The sequence below is a fragment of the Rattus norvegicus genome, chromosome 7, assembly GCF_021556685.1.
Source record: "Rattus norvegicus strain SHRSP/BbbUtx chromosome 7, alternate assembly SHRSP_T2T, whole genome shotgun sequence".
Classification (NCBI taxonomy): Eukaryota; Metazoa; Chordata; class Mammalia; order Rodentia; family Muridae; genus Rattus; species Rattus norvegicus.
In genome coordinates this window covers 119,444,673-119,470,691 of record NC_141540.1, presented here as the reverse complement: position 1 = coordinate 119,470,691, position 26,019 = coordinate 119,444,673, and the positions used below count along the sequence as shown (strand labels likewise).

The window sequence follows — 26,019 nt, the reverse complement described above, 5'->3', positions numbered from 1 at the left end:
CTGGGTGTTATTAACCTGGAAGGATCGTGTAATATTTGTGCCTTCTCAAGACCTCATGATCCCAAACCAGATACAGGGAGGGTAGTGTTCATCACCCCTCCCAATCCATACAGTTAGAGTTTATACATATTAGTTTTCATACAAATATGAAGTAGAAGGTCTGAATTTAATTTCATCCTTCTGCATTTGAATGGTGGCGTGCTAGAACCATCACTCTTTCTTCCTATGCATACCTTTGCCTTTTTTTTTTGTAGCAAATTAAGTAATTATGATTTCCTTTTTTTAACCCTTCAATAATGTTGTTTATATTTCTATTTTTCTATTAGTTCATTCATGGGTTCAAAATGTCCCCCCCTTCCAACACACACACAGACACACACACACACACACACACACACACACACACACAGAGGCACACATGCACACAGGTACACACAGGCACACACACGCCCACAACCTTGTTCTTGTTATGTTTTATTGTATGTAAACGTTTTATTACAATGTTCCCTCATAATGCAAGACATTTTGGACTTCACATTTTTAAGCCAGAGGCCACTCCTGTCTGTTTCTTTAGAGTGGTCACTTTAGAAAGCATTGATAGGCGGTTGTTGAACGTTGCCACGGAAACACATTCAAGATGTTGGTGGTCTTCTTTGCTGCCTGCTTTGGGTTAAAATCAACATGAAGCACACAAACAGAAGCATACGTACATTTGCAGCAAAGGCCGCTGCAAATACAACCCCAAAGAGAGGTGGGGCTCAGCGATCCATCTCACAGCAATGCAGGGAGCCTTTGTGCCTCCTGCACAAAATTAGCACATTCAGGGGAGACGTGTGCCTCACAAAGGGCCATGTGGAAAGAGTTATTCACTCTCATCCAAAAATGAAGACAGTCTGAGGGACAAAATTGTTCATGGACTCTGCTCCCAACGCTCCCCCCATTCCCCAAACAAGCCAATGCTCAAGACACCTACCAAAGCCATGGGCAAACTTGACCATGAGCAAACAATATGAATGAGAACAGAATGACGTAATGCCGTTGTGCCTGGGTCGTCAAGAGGGTAGTGATTTCCAAGGACCACAGTCCCACAGCAGGCCCTCATCTGAGGTCAGTGGGAGCACAGGTATCCAGGCATCCTGGAGGGATTTCTAGACTAAGTCTCTGGGTGTGCTGACCAGGATTCACAACTTGGCTTGTCTGCAGTTGACACCATGAGCTCTTTTACCTACCCCTTTGCTTCTTGTCCCTCCAGCCTGGTCATAGCTGTATCCAGCTTTGTCCACATCAGTGACTTCTGTATATAATGAGGGTCCCCAGTGCCCTCTACAAGGTTTCCAGGGCTCCCCAGGAGTTTCAGACAACCATAGAGGACCATGTCTTTTCTTGTACATGAGCCTGGCCAGTTTTACCGTCTGACCCCACCAGGGGCTCACACCTTTTACTCTGAGCCGGAACTGTGCTGTGTAATTGGTGCCTGAGGTGGACAAGCCGACCTTAGCAGTTCTTAAAACCAAAACAGACCACACAGGGCTCATCCCCAGAGGCCTCATCCCCACTCCAACAAGTCAAAGGGAAAGGGAGGAAGATCCCATAGAAGGCAGGAAACTGCAGAGAGAGATGGGGGAAGGGGACATGGAGGGAGGGGAAAGGGAGGGACAGGGAAGGAGGGAGAGCACATGTGGGGTACTGCTGAGTGTCAGGACTGAGAGCAAGGAAGAGCGTGCATCTCAGTGAGGGTTCTGTGGTGATGCTCCGGCTGAGGTCCACAGGCTGAGGCGCAGGGCTGCTGGTGAGATTGGGAGGGGGGAGACTCAGCACACCTTCCCAGGCTGGCTATTGTCCCAAGGGGGCAGTGACAGGTAGTCCTGATGCTTTAGGGACTTGAAAAACTGAATGGCTGGCACCTGGGGTATGGGTTGGTAGGGAAGCTTTTTGACAGACAAGTCCTTGTCTAGGTCCTCAGTCTCGAGACACAGGCCCGGAGAGGGTGGCTTACTGGGTGGTGAGAGGGGGCTGGGTCCCAGGCCAGGGAGGAAGCAGTAGTCCCCAACCTGCTGAAGAACAAGGAGGCCTTCAGGGTGTGTGGGGGCTGCGCCTACTTCCTCCCTGGGCTCTCCTGGGCTCACTGCGGGGCTGCTTGGCCCAGGAGGAGCAGGATTGCCTGGAAGGGACTTGGCAGGCTGGCTCATGCTTGGAGGCAGCTCCACGTAATCTTCAAACACTGCTGGTGCAAGAGCTGGACTTTCAGAAGGGACCCTGGGCAGCTTGAGACAGAGACTGGGGCTTTGGGCTGAGGAGACCTCTAGAGAGGGACCCAGAGAGGTAGACAAGGGCTCTGTGGGCAGAGTGAGCACCAGATCTGCAGGTGTGACATACTCAGAGGCCACCTTACTGTCTTTGGGGCCTCCAGAGCTTATGGGGAGAGTCACTGGGTTGTCCCTTGGCTCCTGTTCCTCCTCCTTCAGCTCAACTGGAGGGCTCTCCCTTGATTCCATGGAAGGGCTCTCTGTGGTCTCCAGGCTGGACCCACACTGCACATCCACATCCCGGCCCTGCCCCATCACCTGGGACAGTGGGACCAGTTGCACTTGCCCTCCAGGGGGCAGACACATGTACTCCAAGGAGCCTGGCAGTGCTGGCTTCAGGCTTCCACCCCCCTGGGGGGAAACCAGCTGGCCTGGGAGATCGGGCAGGGAGTGGGATTGGGGAGGCCCCAGGTACGGGCCATTGAAGTCAAAGCTGGGTAATTGCTTCCTGGGTCTGCCAGAAAGAGTTGGTGGGTCTACTTGAACATTGGAAGACTGCTCCATGGGTTCAGATGAGGCAGCTGGGGTTGTATCAGGGCCAGATGATGGATCTCGAATAATGTTGGGGTCCTCTATGGTGAGAGGTGACACTTCGTTGTCCTCCAGATGTGTATATGACACCCTGTGAGGGACAATATAGGCAGACATGCAGGACCTAGATATTTAACGATTACCCAGAGCAGGTGAGGCTCTCTGGTGGAAGGCCTGACCCCTTCCAGGGCTCACAGTAAGCACTATTGATGACATGGTGTATGTCCAGTGTCCCAAAGGATCACGTGCCCAGGGCACACCACCAACCTAACTTTTGCTCTCTCCTGCCTGGGTACCAAACAGGCTACTGACTCCCCGGCAGGTGAGCACAGCAGGCTGAAGTCCTATCGTATGCATGTTCAGCCACCCAGGAGGCCACTGCAATGCTGGCCTTACATAGGTAACTTGGCAAGATGAGCTTCCTTGCTTCAGGAAGCTGCCCTGGTCCCTCGTCTGTTTCACCTTAGCCTGGGAATCAGACAAAAATCTTCCTCATGTCTACATCATCTCCTATCATCTCACAGGCTACCCTGACGTGCACCATGGAGAGGTTTCCTTGCACAGGCTCCCCAAGGGTCACAGCCCAAACACTCACCCCTGTAGCTCAGAGAAAAGGTTGCTCTGTGGCCCCTGGGGAGTGGGGTTCTTACTGGAGAAGGTCACCGTGCTGCCAGGAGGCCAGAGTCCTTTACCTCCATCCTAGAAAGAGAAGGGCATTTGTGTCTGAGTGTGGCATTTCAGGAAGCAGGGGACAGCGGGGGACAGTATGTGCGCATGGTATCTTTCATTAGCTCCATACGTGGGAAGGACGTCCCTATGGTGGGACTCAGCTCAGGCCTCTGACTCCAAGAAATGGAGAGGCATCCAAGGTGCTGTGATTTCCCTTAGCTCTAAAGCTCCTGAGGGGAGGTCATGCGGCTCCCCACGGCCTCTTCTCTCATGGCACTGGTATCTATCCATGGCCATTGCTTTGTGAGACACAGACAGCCGTGTCCTTCTGTCCTTCACATTCCTGTCTCAGCAAATGACCTTCTGGAGACACCCTGGCTGCAGCTGCTCTCCCACCAGCTCAGAGGCTGTGATGTTCTGAATTTCATCCGTGGCTCTAGACAGAACTCAGGGCAATTTGTGAGACTCCTTCTCCTTAGGGTACCCAAGCAGTACCAAAGACCCACCTCCTGCTAGCCTAGCCTTCCTGCTCTCCCACCCTTCCCCACTGTGACAGTAACGGGACAGGGAGCCAGCAGCAGGGCTTGCCTTCCTACCTGGAAAAGGAGGCTCTTGCTGGGGTTGGGGATTTTCTCCTTCCATTTTCTGTACAACCTGGAAGACAAGAGAAGGGTGGGGGCCCGTGTATGCGAGGCCCCAGAGACCTCTTGGTCAGCCACTTCTGTGCCCATGTATGGAGGGAAAACTGAAACCAGGGAGTAAATAGTAGGGTGGGGGTTGTAGTGTGCCGGCTATGTCATCCCTGTGACCCCGGGAGCCTGGTTTCCACTTTCCTCTGCCCACAGACTGTACTTACTTGCACCCATAGATGCAGCCAAAGCGGAGGGCCAGGAGGAAGGTGAGGATGAGGAAGACCAGGATGAGGACTATCCACAATGTGGGCATCACTTGTTCAATAAGGAGAAACAACGTTAGATGGGAGGCACAAGATGCAGGCTACGGGAGGAGGCCCTCTCTGAGAAAGGCCAGATATAAACCCTGGTCTGTACCCCATGCTCAATATGGGGAAATTCTGCCCTAAGTAGCAGGGGGTGGGGGATGACTGATCTTGGCAACCGGGGGGGGGCACGTCTTGAAATAAGGAGCATGGGGCATAACTCTGATCCAGGGAGGGTCAGAGGCAATGGGAGGGTTTGCCGCAGAAGGTCCCTCTGTCAGCACACTAGCCTTCTTGACCTGGGCCCTGTAAGTTCCTTCCCCATCTCCTGAGTTCATGGCTTCAGCCCTCCTTCTGCCAGACTGGCTGTCACTCTGAGATTCCCCCTTGGGACAGGGCTGACTGTGTGGAATGCTTCATGACCATCCCCCACCCTGTGTCCTCCTTTAACCTTGCACAGCGTGTGTCCTGGGGAAGCTTTGGATGCTGGTGTCAAGGGAAGGGAAACTGTCAGGACCAATGGATCCCACCAACCTTCCAACCCGAGGCACTCATCTGTGCACACTAAAATAGCTTTGTAAGCCGTGGTAACAAGAGACCCCCGATTGACCAATCATGGCTGCCACAAAGGCTAAGAAAGCCATGTGCCCTATAAAGAGAGGCCGAGGCCCCAGCTGAAAGGAGAAACAATGGTGAGACAGTTCCTCTTTCCCCAAGCCCCCGCTTACAGTGTGTGTAGTGTACCAAGCGCCACTCCCCAGGGATGCACATAGGGTAGAGTGGCTCTCGAGCCTCCCTTGCCCTGCACAGCGGGGCTGTGGCCAAGGGACATACCCCAGTCAGTCGTCCAGGTGCACTCATTGCTCCACTCGCTCCAGAGCCCTTTGTATTCAGGGATGGTCTTGACCCTCACCCTGGCGCAGTATGAGGTGCCAGGCTCCAGCTGTGGCAGGTCCATGCTGTGGGCATGATTTAGGTTCTCTGTCTTGCTGTCCTGCAGTGGCAGATGGGCTGAAGCTGAACCACTAGCCAGGTTCCGGAGCCCGGCTGCTTCCTTGCAGCGAGATCCATTGAATCTCTAGGCCAGTCCAGGACGCCAGTCCGAGTGGCCGGTCCAGAGCCTGCTGTAACCAACCACTGTGGTAGCACTGGCAGCTACACCCATGCCCAAGCCCAGTCTTTCTCCACCTCCCAGTTTGTCTGGTTGTTGCCTTGGCCTAAATTCTGTCTTATGCAGGAACATCATGCTAGTTTGCAGGATCCTAGGCCGTGAGTTGGGGGTCAGGACTGACTTTTTTCTGACTCTCTGCTGGCCCACTCTCAGGCCTCAGTTTCCCCACTTCCTGTCTGAAGTTAGAGTCCTGGCTAACTGGTCCTCCTTTCGGCTCTGTGGAGCCCCAGGGTCTGCATCTAGGTGGCAGGCCTTTGCATGTATGGGAAGTGTGCTAGGCAGAACTTGCCCTTAGCTTGGCCCTCAGTAGCTGTACCATTTGGTCAATCTGGTTCTAGGGAGGAAATAAACCCAGGCCTTGGCATTCTTTGAAACCTTCATTCTATACCTCTGCTGCTCCACTCTGCCAGTCTGGCCCTCAGATCGAGGACAGCACTGGCCCTGTGACCGTGTCATGTCACCTCTCTGAGCCTGAATCTTTCATCAAGAAATCAGACGGTCACCTGTTGACCATGTGGGTCCTGAGACACAGAGGTCAGGCTCCTCGCAACTAGGGCTCCCTCGAATGTCCTCTCTTCCCTCTCCTCCCTGCCCATAACATCCCCTGGGTCCTGGACCTCACCTCCCAGCTGTCCAGTTTCTTCTTGTACTGGACCTGGAATGCATGCTGGATGAATGGATAGGACATTTTCTGAGTCTCCCAATGCAGGCTGTAGCTGTCTCTGTTCTTGGTCAGGTTGAGGGTTGGAGGATTCATCTGGACTGGAGGGAGGATAATTTCAGGGAATGTTATCATGTCCTCCCTACAGCAGAGTGTTCCCCATTATCCAATCTGGTCAAAGGTACTTTCCACTCTGGACCAATATCCTCAACTCCAGCCACTTTGGCTCCTTTGAACTCTGTGGTTGTTTGAATGAGAATGGTTCCGTAGGTTCATAGGTTTGAATCCTTGGTCTGGTCCCCAGTTGGAACTGTTTGGGAAGGATTAAGAGGTGTGGCCTTATTGGTGGAGGAGTGTCACTGGTGCATGGGTGTGGGGCTTTTAGGTGTACTTTGCCTTTGACTTGTGGTTTAAGATGTGAGCATGTTGGCTCACGCCTTTAGTCCTAGCACATGGGAGACAGGCAGGTGGATCTACATGGGCCAGCCTGGTCTACAAGGTGAGCACCAGGACAGCCAGAGCTACGGAGAGAAACTCTGTCTTGAAAATCCAACAACCAACTAACCAACCACCAAGCAAGCAAGCGACCAACAAAAGACATGAGCTCTCAGACCCCTCTCTAGCTTCCTGCCCCTGATCCCCGTTACCACTACTCTGCCCCATGAACTCTTCCCCTCTGGAACCATAATCCCAAAGTAAACTCGCTTCTAAAAGTTGCCTTGGTCATGATGTCTTGTCATAGCAATAAAAAAGTAACCAAGGCAAATGCCCATTATTATCACATCACAGTGTTAGCTCACACTGGTCCCTGGGAGACGGGGAGCCCCTGAGGTAAGCCTGGGTGGCCCAAAGCTTGCTAGTGCTTCCCTGCTAGTGTTTAAATACAGAAAGAAAAAAAAAGAAAGAAAAAAGCAGCCATGGTTTTCATGATCTTCATCCAACAACTGCTCCAGCCCTGGGCAACACATATACTTTGTGGGAACTCCCTCACTCCATCTTCCCCTTCCCCTGTGAGGTCCTTTCATTTCCCCATTTTACACATGGGAAAACAGAGTCTGGAGAAGGTAAAACCTGGGCAGTGGAGAGCTTGTGTCTCCATTGTCCTGTGGTAGCCACACCCCTCTGCTGCTTCAGTGACTCTGAAGTCAGCATGGGCTGGCAAATCCTTACCATTCTAAAAGTCTCCCCTACACAGCGGCGGTATCAGGCCTGCAGACAAGCCTGAATCACCATCTCACCATCACACTGTGGCCAAACAGAAAGCTGGAGACTTTTGGGGACAGCGCTGCCCACTTGGAGAACTTATGACAGCTGGGACATGGGCACACATTCAGGCTTTCTCAGGTAGCCTTGATGCGCATTCTGAGAGACGTGGGCAATTTAAAGTAAGGCTCTTAGTGCCTTTTATCTCCATCAAAACCAAAGATTCGTAGCTTGTGACTTCATAGGGCATACGTGCATGACTCTAATACACAGAGGGGTCCCTTGCATCAGAGGACTCCCTTTTCCTGGAGCAAGGGCCCCAGGAAGAAAAATGCTGGGCACGAACTCAGGTGATAAAAGACTGGCTGCCAAAGAAGACATGGGTGGGATGGAAAGACTTCCTTGTCACGTGACAGGAAGGTGGGACATAGATCTGTAAGGAAGCTATCTGTGTCACCCACTCCCTTCAGGCATGAAAGTAAAAGAGAGAGCTGACTGTGAACATGAGTTGAGGGAGAAGCCTGGAAATCTCAGAGGGAAAGGACAGTTATCAGAGGATGGTGGTCCAGGGGAGGGGCAGGTGTGCAGCTGGGAGAAAGCACCGGGGAAGGAGAGCAGGTTCCAAGTGAGACTCTTGAGGCCGGACAATTCTGCAGCGGGGCATGAGTTACAAGCTGGCTGTGGCTTCCCTGTCTCCTTGAAGACGGTAGAAACACATTAAAATGACCTTTCTCTCCACCCCTCTCTTTCCATCTCTGTTCTCTGGCTCTCCCTCTCTCTGTTGCATACGCCTTCATGTGGGTATGGTGGCCTGCGCACAGGCATGCAGAGAAGAGTGTCTTCTGTCCTTTCTCTGTGCCCTTCAGACAGGATCTCTCACTGAATCCAGATCGAGGTGAGTATCCAGAAAACCCCAACCATTCTCCTGTCTCTTATCAGGTGCATCTGAGCATGCTTGACTTTTTTTTTATGTGGGTGCTGGGATTCGAACTCAGGCCCTCATGCCCATCCATCAATTGCTCTCACCCATCGAGACATACTCCTAATCCAAGATTTGTCATTTTATCACTTTATCAGAGTGATAAATCTGCACATCTTTGAAAGTGGGAAACGTGAAGAAATCAAAGAGGTCCCGTGTTTATTGGGGTGACACCATGGACCCTAGAGTACTGGGAACTCATGCAGAGGCAGGGCAAACTCACTGTGGTTAAAGCTCTCGATGAACTTCCCTTGTTCCAGCCGCTTAACAGAGACGGTGTACTGGCTGTGTGCAGCGGGGTCGGACACATTTAGGCTGCAGTGGTACCGGGTGTAGCGGCTGGCCTGCAGCTCCTTCACCACTGGAGAGCATTTCTTCTCCCTGGGAAGTACAGTTGAGCTGAGAGCAGGGTTGGGGGAATCAGATCCAGCTAACACTGCAAAGAGGAACAGTCCTGGGGATAAGAGGCACACAAGATGGACAGGGGACACTCACCCAGCTTTGGGACTGGAGCTATAGAAGAGCCCAAAGGAAACAGAGTCAGTCACCTTGGTCCACACCTCCCAGGAGCAGTTGAGGGACTGGATCCCATCAAAGAAGCACTGAAGGTTCTGTGGCCGGGCCTTGTCCTCTGTGTGAATACATCCTCCCTTAGTGGTCTACCCTTTCTCGTTGGTTGGGACACTGAGTTGCTCACAGAGAAGAGGTCCTTATGGGCAACAGAACCTGGCTGTGGACATCAGCCCAACTCTGCTCTGAGCCTGCCCGCTGTGTGACCCCAGCTTGGGAAGAACCAGGTAGGTACCTCTGCCCCACTGGAAGAGGTGAACCAGTTCTAAAGGTTGAGTGTTAAAATGAACTCAGGGACATAGGTGACCCACAGTCCAGCACTTGTAAACACACAGGTCTACGCTGCTGCCATTGCAGTCATGACTGACTAGCAGTCATTAACAAACATATATGTTGTCATAGAGCCAAGAGTGTGTGAGACACAGTGGCCCAGATAGAGTACCGGGGACACAGGTCTGGTGGGAGGCACTGATGACCTGGTAGGGCAGATCTTGGAGCCTCACTGAGGTCTAGGCTGTCTCCACTTGTGGGATCCTAATAGGGACACTTCCTACCAGCTCCATTACCTGTCGGAGAGTCCCAGTGTACCTCTGGGCTCCATCTGCTGGGTCTTCCGGACAAGCTCGAACCTGGGGCTAGCTGAGCGCGCACGCGGGCCACATAGATACTGTTGGGTAGGAAGAGCTTTGGCTCGAGAGTGACCCAGAGGTTGCAAGTGTGGAGGCTGGAGGCATCCTGTGAAGATAGGGGGGCTGAAGGCGGAGCCTGAAAGGCCATCCTATGAGGGTGGGCACAGATGTCTCAAGGTCTTACCTCCCAGGAGTCCTGAAGCTGCTTATAAGCCACCTCAAACTGTATGTCCTTTTGTGAAAGCAGAGAGACCTGGGCATCCCCAAGGGGCACACTCCACTTCAGCAGGAAATGGTCCCCAGAGGGGCTGATGCTGATGTCCTTGGGAGGTGGTGGCTGCACTACAGGGAGGTAAACAGAAGGTTTATAGGGGTTGCACACTGAGGGGGCTGAGGGCAGCCTGGCTGTCTTGGTACCACTTTGGATGACCCCCATGTAGCTTCAGGCTCCAATCCCACAAACTACAGATTTGACAGCAGTTCTGCCTTACAAGGCTGGACATTCAACTCAGTTTGGCCTCTTCCTGCCCTGCTGTGCACTGATGCTTTCTGCCCAGCAGAGGGTGCTGTGAACCAGTGGGTTCCCTCTCTTGTGCCTGCCACTGACTGTACTCACCCAGCATAAGGGTAGTCCCTGCTGATGACTTTCTTGGATTCCTGTCCTCAGACAGAGTCTTTTGTCCTTCTTGTCCAGTGCCTGCTCATTGTAACCCCCATGTCTGTCTTGTCACACAAGGCTAAGATTATCTTTTCCCTGTCCCCCTTCCCTAGTTCAAGGCCAGAGATGCAGCTGTCTGTGTCTCATGTTTTCCCCGCCATTGTCCAGCCTTTTGAACTTGATGCTTCCCGGAATACAACGAACATGACAGGTATATCCAGCAAGCCCCACTCTCTCCAGATCTCCCCCTGCAAGATCCCCTTTGCACATGTGGTTTCCTGCCTAAGAATTGCTTCTGGTTCTGTGATCCTCCCAAAGTAAGGACATGGATACAAAACTCCTTGATTTCTACTGGGAAGCCCTTCCTGATTGCCAGAGTCCTTTGCCTTCTGACCCCTCCCTGCATGTGGCAGCTGGCTCTGCTCCTAAATCTTCATTCTGTACCCCTGAGCCCCCAGGAGGAGGGACCCTTTCAGACACCAGCAGCAATCACGTGATGAAAGCACTCAACCTAGCATTGTTGGTGGGCAAAGAGGACTGTCCCCACAAGAGTCTGACATCTGCTGGGGCTTAGACCAACAATACAAACCACAGTTTCTCCGATAGTCTGAAGTGCTGGTGACATGTGGGCTATAGTCACACCAATTAAACCTCACAGATGATCCTTGACACCACGTAAGATCGTGCTGTAGCACCGGGCCTCGTGAACCGGCTGCACTCTCTGGGGTTCAGAGAGGGTGGTGAGGAGCCTGGCTCTGGGTTGGAAGCATGGAAAGTGCCTGACTATGTGACCTATCATGGCCATCCCTGCTCCACGGTAGTATTCAGGGGACCTCTGTGGTTCTTGGAGCCTCAGCAATAGGGCAAGGTGTGCAGTCATGGACCAAAACAGCAGAGAAACACCTGGAAAGTCCTATAGGAGTCACAGGCATGGATCCTCCAGGAGGGAAGCGTGGTTGCTTGGTAGGTGGCAGAAGCGGCTTGGACAGGAGCAGCCCTGGGCAGAGGCCTCACATCACATCTGTTCCAACCCCAGGACAGGGTCCCCAAATCTAGCCTCACTCTAGCCCATCTCCAGTACCCTGCCCACTCCTGCACACACTGCTTGGGCAGCACCCCAGTTCCTCACCATGCTGGGCCAGCGGAACCACGAGATGGATACTCAGATCACGATCCGGCTGGAGTGAGTAGTAGTCTTCTTTTGAGACGGAAAACTGTGTATAGGGGAGGACACATCTTCTAGGCACACAGCGGTGGGATGACGGGCACTCTGACCACATGAGGTCCTCACTGAGCTCACAGGACATTGGCTGTTTCCTGTCGGTGAACATTCATTAGTTTCTACTGTGTGCCTGCTTTTATCCAAAGTGTCAGCGTCTGTCAAGGAACAACACACACCCACACACACACACACACACACACACACACACACACACAGAGAGAGAGAGAGAGAGAGAGAGAAACACACAGATACATAGATACAAAGAGATTGAGACTCATGCATACAGAGACACACACACAGAGTATATACATGCAAACAGAGAGACACACAGAGCAGAGACACACACAAAAACAGAGACACACATGCTTGCACACATAGACACACATGCACATACAAAACCACATACATACACATATATACACACAAATACACAAAGACATATACTTACACACACAACACAGATATGCAAACACACTTGCAAAGACACACAGAAATAGGCAAACACACATGCACACAGAGACACACACATACGTAGACATACACATGTACAGAGACATACATATTCACACATATACACACATACACACACATATACACAAATACACAAAGACATACACTTACACATACAACACAGATATCAGACACACAACACACACACACACACACACACACACACACACACACACACACACACACACATGTACTTGGCCATGCAATGGGCATCCTGATGGGAACAGGCACACGCTCAATCTCTAAGTGATATATTGTCATTAGAAAATGTTGACTACAACAAGCAGGCAAGGACGAGGAGCCTAGATGTGTCTGTGAGGAGTAAGGACGGACTCACTTCATGCGTGGTTTAACCAAACTCTCCAAGGACTTGTGGGGAAAACAGGCAGACTTCAGGAAGGGCAAAGTGCCTGGGGCTGCCACCAGGCCTGTGGCTGGATGCATAGACTGGCATGTGTGTACAGTCTAACGTCTATCTAGCTAATCAGCTTGCTTGAGCCCCATCACAAGAGATCTGATTGCAATCCCGGTGGAGCCTAAAAAGCCCCTAACTTCAGAGACTTCTAGTGGACTTTAAAAATCACTAATTTGGGGGCTGGGGATTTAGCTCAGTGGTAGAGCGCTTACCTAGGAAGCGCAAGGCCCTGGGTTCGGTCCCCAGCTCCGAAAAAAAAAAAAAAAGAACCAAAAAAAAAAAATCACTAATTTGGGCAGCCATGCTGCTGTAATGTGTTGTTCTTGGTCTTCACAGTGAGTTTCACTGTACACGGCAACTCTGACCTGTAAATAGGTCAAGATCATTCTCTCGGTGAACTTTATCTGCTCTCTTCCCCCTTTCTCTATCTTTACCTGCAAGGCTACTATTCCTGAGAAAAGAAACTGAAGGGAAAAGCTCACTAAGCTTACAGATTAGTAATTTCCCTCTAGGGCTGCAGCACCCAGGACAGCCAGCGACCTTCATATGATTGTAGCTCTGTGTTCGAAACCCAGATCCCTCTGAAACATAATCACTTGGTAACTACCTCAAAGCCCTGAAAGCAACCTCTCCCCAAGTCCCTGTTGAATTCCCACGCTCGTGACGTCAGCACAGAATGCTCTTTGGCAACTCCCTCCCTGGCATCTTTAGTTTGTCTTGCTTGTCAGTCTGTCCTTTCCCTGGCCCTAATGACTTGTCCCTGAGCAAAATAGTCATGGGTCTGGTTGCAAGGAATGTAGGTTGCACTGTGTTTGTAAGTAGCAAACATGCAGGGACTGAGACTGAGGAAGTAAGGGACCTGTTTTGGTGCAGGATTTGAAGTTGGGATGACGGAATAGTGAGATGTCACCATCCTGGTGATAGTGAGGAGATTGGATGGTGGCGTCCAAATTGGTCAGACTTGCATGTTATTGGGAGATGAACTGAGTAGTGTTAACTAAGGAGCAGGGAAGGAGGTAGAAAACATTTAAAACCAGGATTCCCAGTCATTTTGTCAAGCTGTCATCCCTTCCTGGTTACTAAAATGAGATGTGGAGACAGGAGAGGCAGGACGGTCCCCAGAGCAAGAGTAGAGTTTGGCTTATAGCATTTGGAGTCGGAGAAATGGATCACTTAAATAAAAAGGAGAGGCACTTGTTTGGCAGGCAGGGAAGTCTGTGCTGGAACCGGTATCCTCATCTGAGAATTTCTGCCTACCAGCTCTCCAAAGACTGCGTAGAGATAGGAAGCCAGGGCTACAGTTACAGGTCTTGCTCTCTCCAGTGGACACGAGAGGAGAGGGAAGCCAATAGACCAGAAAGAGTTGTCAGAGACACCAGGAGACCACAGCAAGGGGACCACAAGTCAAGGTGAGCTACAGGAGGTCATCCTGGGTGGGTTGGTCGAAGATAGTTCAGGCCTGGCCATTCGGCTACGGGTATTTCTCAGTAACAAGTCCAGTTTGAGATCCCTTGGAGATAACCAAGTCGTGAGGGAACGCATTCAAGCAAGAAATACTGGGGGACAGGAGCACTATGAGACCAGCAGCTCCCCGGGGGGGGGGGGGCTGGTGAGCAGGGGAGGAGAGAGACAGGGCGCTCAGGGCAGGAGAGGCCCGGGAGCTGCAGCAGCTGCAGGTGTGGGGATGTTGGTGTAGCACACATGCAGGGTAACGGGTTGGTGGCAGCAACCATTGACCACACAGTGGGGAGAAGAGGCCAGCAGCACCAATGTGCTCAGTGGCACTTACTTGTCTAGCCAGTGATAGAGGGTCAGGTTAACGAGCCCCTGGGCGTCCTCCGTGTCGGCCCAGCTGCAGATGATGCGCTCGATATAGTCGTTGTAGCACTGCAGAGTCTTCAGAGGGACAGTTTCTGTGGAGGAGAAGCAGAGAATCAGGAGAGGCACCAGCTCCCCTTCAGGAGCCCAGGTGTCCCCTGTCCCTGTCACTCCTGTCCCACAACTCATTTTTTTTTTTTGGAGACAGGGTCTTTCTATGTAACTCAGGCTGCCTGAAACTTGGTGACAAACTCACAGAGATCCTCCTGCTTCTGTTTCTTGAGTGCTGGGATTAAGGGCATGTGCCACAAACCCTGGTCTCCAGCTTCCTGTTGAGGCCTAAGTGGCCAGGTAGAGGGCCCTGAACCTGATGCGGCTGTGTTGGAGACCCTGCTGAGGACTCTTCCTTTCTGTCAGGAGCATGAGATTCCAGTGGCTTCTCTGCCATGAAGCCACTATGTTGCACATACCCTTATGTGTAGGGCATTGCTTAAGCCTGCCCCTGTTCCCTGAGGTGTCACTCAGTAGGACAGACACAGCAGTGCCTGAGAAGTAGCTGGCGTATCCCTTTCCAGGGTCCTGACCTGTCAAGTCTTGGCCTTTCTTTCTAGAGTTTGGTAAAGAGATAGTGGCTCCTACATTGTCATGGAGGAAGCTCATGGGGCACTGGGGACAGCCTTCTGGCTTCAGGAGCCTCCAGAGTATCCCACAGGGCCTCTGAGGAGAGAAGAGGAGAGGAGAGGGCTAGAGATTTTGTGAGGAAAGGTCTGTAGGCCAAAGCTCCCAAGAGCAAGAGCAAGGATTAGGGGACCTGGAAATCCTTAGAGGAATAGCAGGTCTGGGGGATGGGCAGAGAAGATACTGGTTCATTTGGGGAACGGGGCTTTAGGGGATGCATTGAGTAATATGGGTAGAGAGGGACACCATTGAGCTGGATCTTCCAGGCAAGGATGATCGTGAAGAACAGGGAAGAGGGGGGCCAGGGGAACCCTAAAGGAGAAACAGAATATAGGAGAGACAGGAAAATCCAGAACTGGACACAACGGCTGCAGTTGCAGGGGATTCTGGGAGCTTCTGGGCTTATAGTGGGTACAGCTCCTACCAAACTCAACACTAACAAGGGAGACAAAGGCAGGGTCTTTGGACTTACCTTCTGCCTTTGTTACCCCGTGTCTCCAGCAGAGAGCCACCAGGGCCATGTAGCACAGCCCCCAGATAAATGCCATGTGCTGGTCCATTTTGGCACTTTAGGTGGCTGCACAGGAAGCTATGGGCAGGGTGGTGTCCTCATTGTCCTGGGGTTCTGTGTCAAAGCTTGGCTGGGGGTTGGGCCGCACTCATGTTACAGGTCTTGTGATTCTTCACTGCTAGTCTGCATCCTCTGGTGCTGCAAAGAGATGTGTAAGCTTGAGAGCTACCCTGGACACTGCTGATGCCATGTGGCCACTACCCAGAGAAGAGGTCCTGATGCGTGGTGCCCTGGGACTGTTCCCTTCACTTAAGTCTCATTGGGCTACAGCATAAGCATAGAAGAGATGGGACTGATGACCTCTGAGGCAGTGGGTGTCTCCTCAGACCACAGTGCGGTGCGCAGAGATGAGACTGAAGCCGCTCCTAACTTGTACCAGACCCCACAGAAGAGCAGAGACCCACATCTTTGATGGATGTGGCGGTGGCGGTGGGGCACGCCTAGGTGCGATCGCTCTCTTGTTTCTGCCTCTGTGCACACCCACCCAACCTTCTTCTTGAGCTTGGGCAGAGCCTGGTGCTCTCCCCACCTCTGCTTAGTTTACCATCAGGTCTCCCGCAGGTCCCTCTGCTTCCCAGTTCCCCTTTCTCTGAAGCCTGGGGATTTCCTTGCTTTCACTGAGTTAGTTCACTTGGGAAGTACCAGAGGAGCAGAGCCAGTGCTGTGACCCCTTCTCCCTACAGGCATTTGAAACTTCACCATCTGCTCAACTATCACCCCTCTATCAATTCATCCACCTACCTATATACCTATACATAATTCATCTAGGTATGTACACATCTGCTTATCCATTCTTGTATCTATCCATGTGCCTGTATTATCTATCGATGTCATATCAGCTACCTGTCCATGTATGTATGTATGTATGTATGTATGTATGTATGTATGTATGCATGTACGTATACATGCATGTTTGTATGTATGTATGTATGCATGTACGTATACATGCATGTTTGTATGTATGTATACCTGCATGTACGTATGTATCTGTCTATGTATCTATCTACCATCTATCTGTCTATCTATCACTTATCTATAATCTATCATCTATCCACTATCTATCTACCTATCTGCCTGTCTGTCATCTATCTATGTATCTATATATCTATCTATGTATCTATATGTCATTTATTAATCTATCATCTATCACCTATCTATAACCTATCTATCATCTATCTACCACCTATCATCTATTTATCTATTATCATCTATCTATCTATCTATCTATCTATCTATCTATCTATCTTTACCTATCTCTTATCTATCAGTCATTTACCTATCTAGTCATTGGACCCTTTGACCGGAACAAGTGTTATTTTACCTCAATAATGCTCAGTGTGAATGAAAGAGGAACCAGTAAGCAGCGTAAAATGATGGAATATTCCCTTTGAAAAAGCTGAGATGATTGAATAACAACGCACGCAAATCCCAACCCCCTGTCTCACACCACCCCCCATATGTGAGGTTAATTTAAAAGTTACATGCTAAATCGCACAAAACCTTTGCCCTTGAGCTGTCTACGCTTCAAAGTCACCAGAGGATTCTGTGACATAGAGAGATGAAAGGGTTTTGCAGCCAGCTGCCTACCTTTCATAAAGCCAACAGACACCGAGCAAGGGGAAATGAAAGGGTTGTACCAGTGACCAGTGTCTTCATCTTGGAGGATTTCTGTCACAAAACACCACCATGGTTCATAAAAACCACAGACATTTTTTTCTTTGAATTTCTGGAAAGTGGCAAGGCCAAAGTCAAGTCACATGCAGATTTGAGGTTAGATGAGGCCTCTTCTGCCCAGGTTTCTCACTGCTGTTGCCGTTGTGGGAGCTTCCTAGGATGTCTAATGTAAGGACTAATACTTGTCTCCAGTACCCTCCCTCTGGGGATGTAGGTACAAAATAAGAGTTTTGGGGTATGTGAGTATTCAGTCCCTAACTGAAATCATGGAGAACAAGTTATCATCTACTGTAAAAGATAACGGAGCCGAGCCATCAAAAATCTCGAGCAGAGGGGGCTGGGGATTTAGCTCAGTGGTAGAGCGCTTACCTAGGAAGCGCAAGGCCCTGGGTTCGGTCCCCAGCTCCGAAAAAAAAAAATCTCGAGCAGAGTCTTTAAATACACACAGAGAATCGATGCTAGCAGCTGACTGAGGTTTAATGCTCAGTCAGGAAGTGTGCAGAGGGCTTTGCGGAAATCAGTGCACCTTGGTCAAGACAGCTGTTAGAATCTTTGCAGACAGGAAACGGTATAGGGATGTGGAGTGATGGGCCCACCGTGCCATAGTTGCGTGAGGCAGGTGGGACTGAGCCCAGGTGGGTTGGCTGAGGAGCCGCCCTCTCTAACCCTGCTTCCCTGAGAGGTTGTGTTTCCTGATCATTGGCGGCAGACGTGTCTTATGTCTGCCCCAACTCAGACTGCTCTGACATGCTTTTATTGACCAGACAGAGCCCAGGGACAGGAAAAGTTGGATCTCTGAGCCTGCAAGCCCTTGGTTACTGCAGAGCTGAGAGCTATTTAAACATAGGCTGCTGCTGTAAAAACAAACAAACAAACAAACAAAAAGCCAAGAAGTCTTAAGGTAGGAGACCCAGGATTTTAGAAAATCGGTGTGATGATGGGCGGGGTCACAGAATGGACACCACAGACAAGCGCCCAACTGAGGTGGGTGTGCAAAGATGGGGACAGGGACAAGGACAAGGGCAAGACAGGGGACACTCTCCAGAACACTGTGGAAACACTGGAAAGGGGACCAAGCAGAGGGCAGAGGAACAGAGCTACTCGTCACCAGCAGTGCCAGCTGCCTCGAGGTCCCTTGCCTTTTAAGGCTCATTTTACAGGAATTAAAGGTAATAATACTTCTTACTCTCTCCTACCCCTAGGCATGGTCACATGACTAAATGCTGTCGAAGGAGCCGTGAAGGGAAGCCCTGAGTGTATCTTTTCCAAAGACTACTTAAAAGGCATAGACTCACATGGGAAGAAGTCTGTTAGTCTTTACTTTTCCTTTCCTTCCTATATCTCAGAAATGATGGTTGGAACTCCAGTAGTCATTTCAGATCATAAGGAAAGGAACATGTGATTGGAAGAGAATCCAGCTTCCTCCTGTCCTTCTGAGGTAACCAACCCAGCCTAAGGTCGGCTTTTGTGTGTCTCTTTCCGTGCAGGGGGAAAACGGAACACCTGTGGCGTTAAGCACTGTCCACGAGAGTTTCTGTATTCGATTACAATACAGCTGAAAATGCCCTCTGGATTTAAAGAAGATGGCTCTCCGATAATCAAGAAACAAGAGGGAAAAACTCAATTCAAGGAGGTGCTTCTGAGTAAGGGGCAGAGACCAAGGTTAAACTCCCACCCAGCATAGCGTTCACTTGTGTGCTAATGTGAGCATTCATTCAGTCTTTCAAGAACAGAAGGGTAATCCGAGAGCCTCCAGAAGGAAATACACAGCAGGCTACCTCCAATAGGACAAAGGTCACCTTGGCAGATAATTTCTGAGACAAGATCCTAGTTTCTAAACACACAGTAAGGAGGCCGGGAGATGGTTTAGCAGGTAGAAGTCTTTGACAAGTCTGAATATGTGAGTTCAAGTCCCGGATTCCACAGTGGAGAGAATTAAGCCCAGAAAATTATCCTCTGACCGCCACCCATGCTGTGGGACACCTGTGTCTTGTCCCACATAAACAATAACACACAGAATAAATTTAAAAGACCAAGCCTTCTTTGCCATTCAAAGGTCAGCCAAAGAGTTTGGTTACATGAAGACGGAGAAGAAATATTCAGATATTTCCTGAAAAGAAGTTATTCTAGCATGCTTTCAGGAAAGACAGATTTGAAGCAAGACAGAATGCCATATGGGGACAGAGGAAGACGCGTGCCTTGCAGTCAAGTAGGGAAGATTTGCCTTTTGCATGAAGCAAAAGTAAGTAAGCACACAGCAGAGGCAAGAGGCAGGCAACAGCTCAGATGACTAAGACGGGAGGTGGTTATGAGGTGGGGAAGTGGGCGGAGGTAGGGGGGGTAAGAGGAGAACTGAAAACTGGCTGAGGACCTGCCCAGCCTTATGAGGACACAAAAATGCTAATTAAACCCAAGTACTGGTACAGAATATAAGTAGGAGGGGGCATTGACCATAAGGATTGAGTCAGGGCCGTGGCGTGCATTCAATTCCAGTTGCTAGTGAGGGTGAGGCTGGATTATTTCAGACTAGGAATTTGGGGCTAGCCTGGGCAACACAGTGAGCCCCTGTCTGAAAACATTTTGTTAGGCTTACTAGTCTTTGAAGATGAAGGGTGAGTATAGAGACAGGAGGAACTCGGAGAAAAGGGGCAGGGTGGGGGTGGCAGAGAGGGAGAAGAGTAGGAAACCAGAAATGTTTCTACACCCAAATTCCTGGAGCGTATGAAGAAATATGCCCAAGGAGAGGGCAAACAACCATTTCACAAGCCATTCAGACCCAGATTTATTAAAGAAGTGTGCATTGGCGGCCTCGAACGGAGCACTTGGCAAGGGAAGTGCTCAAACGTCCACTCAGTGCATGGACAGCAAGAGGCTCAGGGTTAATTTACTTGACAGGGCCATGGAAATGTTTAAGGTACAAACCCTTCCGATGACCTGAGTTTGTCCCCCTGATACTCAGGCCAGTGTCAGAGCCGGAGGGGACTTGGACTGCCCCTCCAGGCCAATGCTAGCACGGGAGAAAGTCCCCCCTCTGTCTCCAGGGGTCAGCGTGCTGAGACTAATCCTGAGGCTCAGGGAGATGGTGGTAAAGGATAGAGAAGGGGTTTTCATGCCCTGAACGAGCCGATTCTGAATCCCAAGAGGTAGAATAGAAGAGGGACGAGCATTTGCTAATAAATAACTGTGATCAGAGCAAAATACGAAACAATAATTTATATAACCGAGTGCGTCAGAACTTGGAAAGTTGGATGGCTGTCTCCAGCCACTGAGGCATAGCGGGACTGCACGCTCCTGACTGGTAGCTTCTAGTCAACGATGGGACCGTGCATCCAAGTTAACTTGTTTCTTTATATCCAAATTCAAGAAAGGTTAAAGATCTGAAACCCAAAACTAACACATTAAGAGCATTAAAACTACATCTTTAATTTTAGGGGTTGAGTAAAACGTTGAAACCAGAAACCACAAAGCAAAACAAAACGCAAACCAACAGACAAGGGTTGGCGAGGTGGCTTAGTGTGCAACACGCTTGTCAGCAAACACGTGGTCCAAGGCCCAGAAGCCACATGAAAAGGGCCAAGTATGGTGGCATACGCTTTTGATCCCAGCATTGGGGAGGCAGAGAGAAAGGCAGATGCCAGCGGCTTCCTGGCCGACCAGCCTAGTCTACTTACTGATTTCCAGGCCAGCGAGAAACTCTGTCTCAAAAAGAAGGTATTCTGCACCTAAGGGAGGACACATGCGCATGCACACATATGTAGCCATGATCGTGTACACAGAGCAAACAAAACAGTGGTAGATGATAGAAATACTTTATATCACACAGGACGTCTTACACTTGACAGAGAAAAATGGAACCCGGGGATATATACATAACTAAATCTGAGTGCATGGACGAACAACCTTGCAGACAAAGATAATGAAGCCACATGAAGGGAAGCTTCATCCTGTACACTAAGACTTCTAGGGGGCTGTCGCCTTCTGGTGCTTTTTCAGCGGGACTGGACAATTCCAACTAATATTTCACTCTGGGATTTGACTCCAGTCAGAGATACTGAAGGACTGGTGACCGCAGGTGCTCTGGTGTGCAGGGGAAGTAAAATGGGCTCACGGAGAACATGTGGCCAAACCAGGACAGAAACAGAGTGGAGAGAGAGCCTTGGGAAAGGCATGGTGGGAACGTTCCAGTAGGTGCGTGAACAAAGGGAGGAGGGTTTGTGGAGTCAGTAAAAATGGCAGGTGCTCGGGCTCTGGAGAAAGACAGCCTGTCTGGAATGAGTCGCATCCTCTCTTGGATCTCAGAAGGCCGGGAAAGAAAATGTGGTGCTGAGAGGAAAGATTTCCTCAGCTGGATGAGAGCAAGTGAAAGGAGGAGAGAGATCAATGATGAGCCAGGGGGCTCTGCCAGAGCAATGGCCCCACACATCGGTGAGCGGTGAGTGCCGACGTGTCTAACGGAAGGACTGTTGGAGTGGGTGAGTTGCTGGTTAAGTGGCAAGCCAGAGGTGTCCTCAGGACGCCCGTATGGTATTGGTTACTTTGGACAGTTGGGGTTGGTTTCTTTGTCTGAAGGGTCTGATGCTCGAACATTGCTCCTGTATCTAAATTCTGGGGACATTTCCCAGTAGGCACCCTTTAGAACGGACTTAGGTGGCTTGCCGGAGGGCTGCTCTGGGTCTTTGTTCTTTTCGTGGTGCGCAAACACAACACGCTGTAAGCAGTATTTGTCTATAAATGTTCCTTAACTTCAAGCAGTGGGTGATAAGCCCAGGTTTCTGAGCTCCTCCCATTCTGAGTGACCTCAAAAATACGTCCAGATAAGGTAGAATTTCCTCAATCCAGAACCTTTCTAATTCAGCAGAGGATGCTGTGTTCCTTGCCCAGATTGGATTGGATAAGTTAAAAGCCGCCACTTCTGAACATATACCTAGTCACAGAAGTGCGTTTGCAGTATCCACAATTCTGGATTACTCTAACTGCTAATAAATCAGGTGTCTGTGTCTTTGTGTGCCTTTCTTTGGTGTGAGACACTAATGAACTTGTGCCCTTTCCTACAGTACTGGGTTATGTATAACTCCACACAATAAAAGCAAAACTGTTCAGTGGGGTTGCGGGGGAGAGTTGCCAGGAGCGAGCACAAAGGTTTATTCACTGCGAAACTACAAAGAAACCAGATAGAGACTTAATTAAGTTAGAATCTGAATATGCAAGAATGTTCTGGCAGGGCCTCTGAGGAGGGAAAACCCTACAGTCAGTCCTAGAAGCTTGCATGGTGAGACTATAAGCCAATCCCAGGTGTGGACAGAAATGCAGGCATGTGCGCTCGCGCACACACACACGCACACACAGACACACACACATGCACACACACACACGCACACATACACACACGCATGCACACACACATGTGCACACACGCACACGTACACACATGCACACACAGAGATGCACACACGCACACGTACACACACAGATGCACACACGCACACTTACACACATGCGCACATGTGAGCACACATTAATGCATACCAGCATATACCTGCCTACACCCAGGCACTCACCCTCTATAATGTTCTCGTATGATGGGAGTAGCTCAAGGCCTGGTAGTGAAGGAACTGACCAGATCAAATTTGCTTTGAGAGTTTCAGTGAGAGCAGTCGCTGTGAACAGAGGCAACTTCTTACAGAAAAACAAAAACAAAAACAAAAACAAAAATAAAAAACTGGTGCCATAGGAATGGATGGATCCTTTTATAATTTGGAATGTGGCCCCAGACTGACAGAGGGGAGCTATGGGAGAGGAAGGATGCCCAAGTGTAAGGGGTCTCGGGTCACCTGCTTTGCATGGTGTGATGTGATCTAGGAATGTTTAAATCAAAGGAGCTGTTTTTCCAGGCTACTTGCATTGTGGTCAGTGTTGCTAAAGAAACTCAGGATTTGAGGAATTGCTAAAGAAAATTTCAGGATGAAGTTCATAGAGGTCATGTAGAGGTCATGCAGGGTCATGTAGAGGTCATGCAGAAAGCAGATGAGGAGAGTCCTTAGACACATGAAACTGAGCAATGCCATCATGAGCCCTGGTCAAGAGGGTCTAGAACAATGGCTCCCCACCTTCCTAACGCTGTGACCCCTTAAAACAGTTCCTCATGTTGTGGTGACCCACAGCCATAAAATTATTTCATTGCTACTTCAGTATTTTGATACGGTTATGAGTCATAATGTAAACACCTGATACATAAGACATCTGATATGTGACCTCAATGGGGTCCCGACCCACATGTTGAGAACCACTAGACTAGGGGAAAAGCAAGGGAGACCAGCATCCTTCCTGAAGTGTGGCCAGACCACCAGTAAGTAGTAAATAGAGACTGAGAACAAGTATCGCTGGACCCAGCAGGTGAAGGGACAGTCCAAGCCCCATGGAACTTGTGACTTACTAAAATTTCCAGTATAGACAGACAGAGTCTAGAAGACCCCGGGGACTCACCAGGGGAGGAGGGAGATCTAGGATTAGATGTGGAGACAGCAGCAGCAAGTGAGGGGGACAACCTCATTGATGCCCCTCAGGTTCCAGTACCGGACATTAGATTCCAGCTAAAGTTCTGTTAGAGCCAGCGGGTGGTAGGGTCTGACGTGGCATTTCAGCCCATGCAGACAGAGAAGGAGTCTTCGTTTAAAGCTTAAGAAAGAAGTAGGACGAGGGGGAGATGAGCGCTACAGAGGAACAGGCGAAGGTCGCTTTTCTTTTCATTGCCAAATTAGGTTCAAAGGCCCTAGGTGCTGAGTTTGAGCAGAGGCAGGGGCCTGAATCTCAAGTAAATTATTTGCTTAAAGTGCCAAGGAGATTTCTGTCAAACAATGGCTAAAATGTGACCTGTGGAATACAGCATGTGGGGCATATGAACAGGTGTGTTTATAAGCTATGAGACATGGCAGTGGTCATGCTCTCTGTCAGAAGAGGGGCTGACTGTGTCCCTGTCTGGGAGGAACAGGTCTCTAGCTATGTGATGAGACCCCTATCTGCTGGCACACTAGATACAGAGCAGACAAAACTCAAACCCAAATCATCCGTGGTGGTTCGGAGCACAGTATGGTGAGTGTGTGCGTGTGCATGTGTGTGTGTGTGTGTGTGTGTGTGTGTGTGTGTGTGTGTGTGTAAGAGAGAGACAGAGGCAGAGACAGACAGAGGCAGAGACAGACAGAGACAGAGACAGAGAGAGTGACAGGGAGAGAGTTGGGTAATCTGGGTCCTTCCCAAGTGGGCTTGCCAAATTATACCCAGTACCAAGGGAGGTTCTACATCTGTGGCTCTGTTCCCAATGCTTCTTCATCCTTACAGGTAAATTTTCTCTACCTTCCCTCTTTCTCTTCCCTTCCTCCATTTCTAGTTGAGGACAGAGGGAGCTATGTTTCCCACTCACCCTGTCCCACAGATGTGTGACCTGAAGCTCAGGACAGGGACAGAAGTAACATATGGGTGGCAAAGTTAGAAGAAACACAGTGCTTATTAGCCCCTGCTAAAGCTGTCGAGGGAGTCCCCTTGTCACCAGACTTCCAGTGACAAAGCCCCAGAGCAGACTCCAACCCTAACCCTCCCAGAGCCCCAACTTTGTATCCAGTTCGAATACTCCTGGGTGCCCCTCCCCTACAAATCGCCTTGGAGCCTAAGACCTAGTCCTTCTGGAGCGGCCAGGTCTGAGGAAGATACCACCCCAGCTCTGTCTTACTCTGTCCTGTTCCATCCTGGAGGCCGCCACACCTCCTTACTTTGAGCTCATCCTTCGCTCGGCATCAGGAAACCGGACACTTACCTCTGTACTTGCGGGAATGGACGGCCTCTGTCGGGAGCCTCCAAGTAGCAGTGAGCTGTTGGTCCTTCCTATTTATTTGTGCCCCATCTGGAGGAAACAGAGAGCAGAATGAGGAAGTCGCCAGTGCCCTTTCGCAAGCAGCTTCGACTGCTTCTCAGAACTGCGGACACAAGCCTCTGATAATACTCACGACATTTATTTCTGCCAGAGAAGCTCGCACCCCACCGTCTCCTGGCCAGCTCTCACGTGCCCTTCAGGTCTCAGCCAGGAACGGCCTGGCCTCCTCCACATCCTCCTCCCTGACTTCTCTGGGGGAGGCAGACACAAGGAGCAATGACTGTGTCCCTGCATGTGTGTGCCCAGAGCCAGACAGAGCTGGGTGGTCCTAGAAAGCACCACTTGTCAGCATGTGGCCTTTAGGCAAATCAGCTACAGGTGGCCTCTGCAAGCCTTGGGACCCCTTGTGGTATTTTTCTAAAAACACCTACAAACCAGAAGGGTTTTGGAGGCTACGCCAGGATATGGAAAACCTAAGTTGACAAATTAGTAGGCAGTGGGAGCATTCTAGATCCCTGGGGGCAGCTTTGGCTTTAGTCCTGCCTTAGAGTCCCTGTGAACTTCCCCCACCTTGCTCTTCAGAGCGAGGGAGTTTTGCCTCCATTCCCCTCCCCTGGTGCCCAGCCATGGCCCAGAGGAGCATCGCATGATTGGGTGTAGAGTGAGAGAGTGAGTGAATGAATGAATGAATGAACAAACAAATGGATAACTCTGAGGCTGGTGGGGTTAAGATGAGGACGTGAGTTACTCCCTCAGGGAAAAATTTAAAGGGGCACCGAAACCCGGTCGTAAAAATGAGTGGTATTTTAATTCGATATGGTAAATACTTTCAAATAAGTGTAAAAACACAAGGGATGAAATCTCAGGGTTTCTTTTTTAAAAGGTAGCAACGACGATACACTGGTCATTTCTTGTCTCCCAGTACAGAGCTACAGAGACAGTAGGAGAGGGGC

General features: G+C 50.2%; 1 protein-coding gene across 3 annotated transcripts; it reads right to left on the bottom strand.

Annotated features, from left to right (window-relative positions):
• Nucleotides 1-458: 458 nt before the first annotated feature.
• Nucleotides 459-25,055, bottom strand: Csf2rb (colony stimulating factor 2 receptor subunit beta). Of its 3 annotated transcripts, XM_087555622.1 has the most exons (15): nucleotides 25,010-25,055; nucleotides 20,874-20,924; nucleotides 15,430-15,666; nucleotides 14,251-14,374; nucleotides 11,444-11,631; nucleotides 9,841-9,998; nucleotides 9,594-9,762; nucleotides 8,953-9,088; nucleotides 8,681-8,838; nucleotides 6,237-6,376; nucleotides 5,278-5,437; nucleotides 4,363-4,453; nucleotides 4,103-4,160; nucleotides 3,433-3,536; nucleotides 459-2,928 (listed from the first exon to the last, which is right to left on the bottom strand). In XM_087555622.1, exons 3-15 carry the CDS (start codon nucleotides 15,515-15,517, stop codon nucleotides 1,812-1,814), a joined length of 2,691 nt encoding a protein of 896 aa, XP_087411748.1. In that variant the 5' UTR covers nucleotides 15,518-15,666; nucleotides 20,874-20,924; nucleotides 25,010-25,055; the 3' UTR covers nucleotides 459-1,811.
• Nucleotides 25,056-26,019: the final 964 nt, after the last annotated feature.

Bases quoted from the DNA above. Each gene is read 5' to 3' on its own strand.
- Csf2rb (XM_087555622.1), bottom strand. From the start codon at position 15,517: ATGGACCAGCACATGGCATTTATCTGGGGGCTGTGCTACATGGCCCTG. The intron at 14,375-15,429 runs GTAAGTCCAAAG...TCTCCTCCACAG, and splicing joins CGGGGTAACAAAGGCAGAAG to AAACTGTCCCTCTGAAGACT. The intron at 2,929-3,432 runs GTGAGTGTTTGG...TGTCCCTCACAG, and splicing joins CTTTTCTCTGAGCTACAGGG to GGTGTCATATACACATCTGG.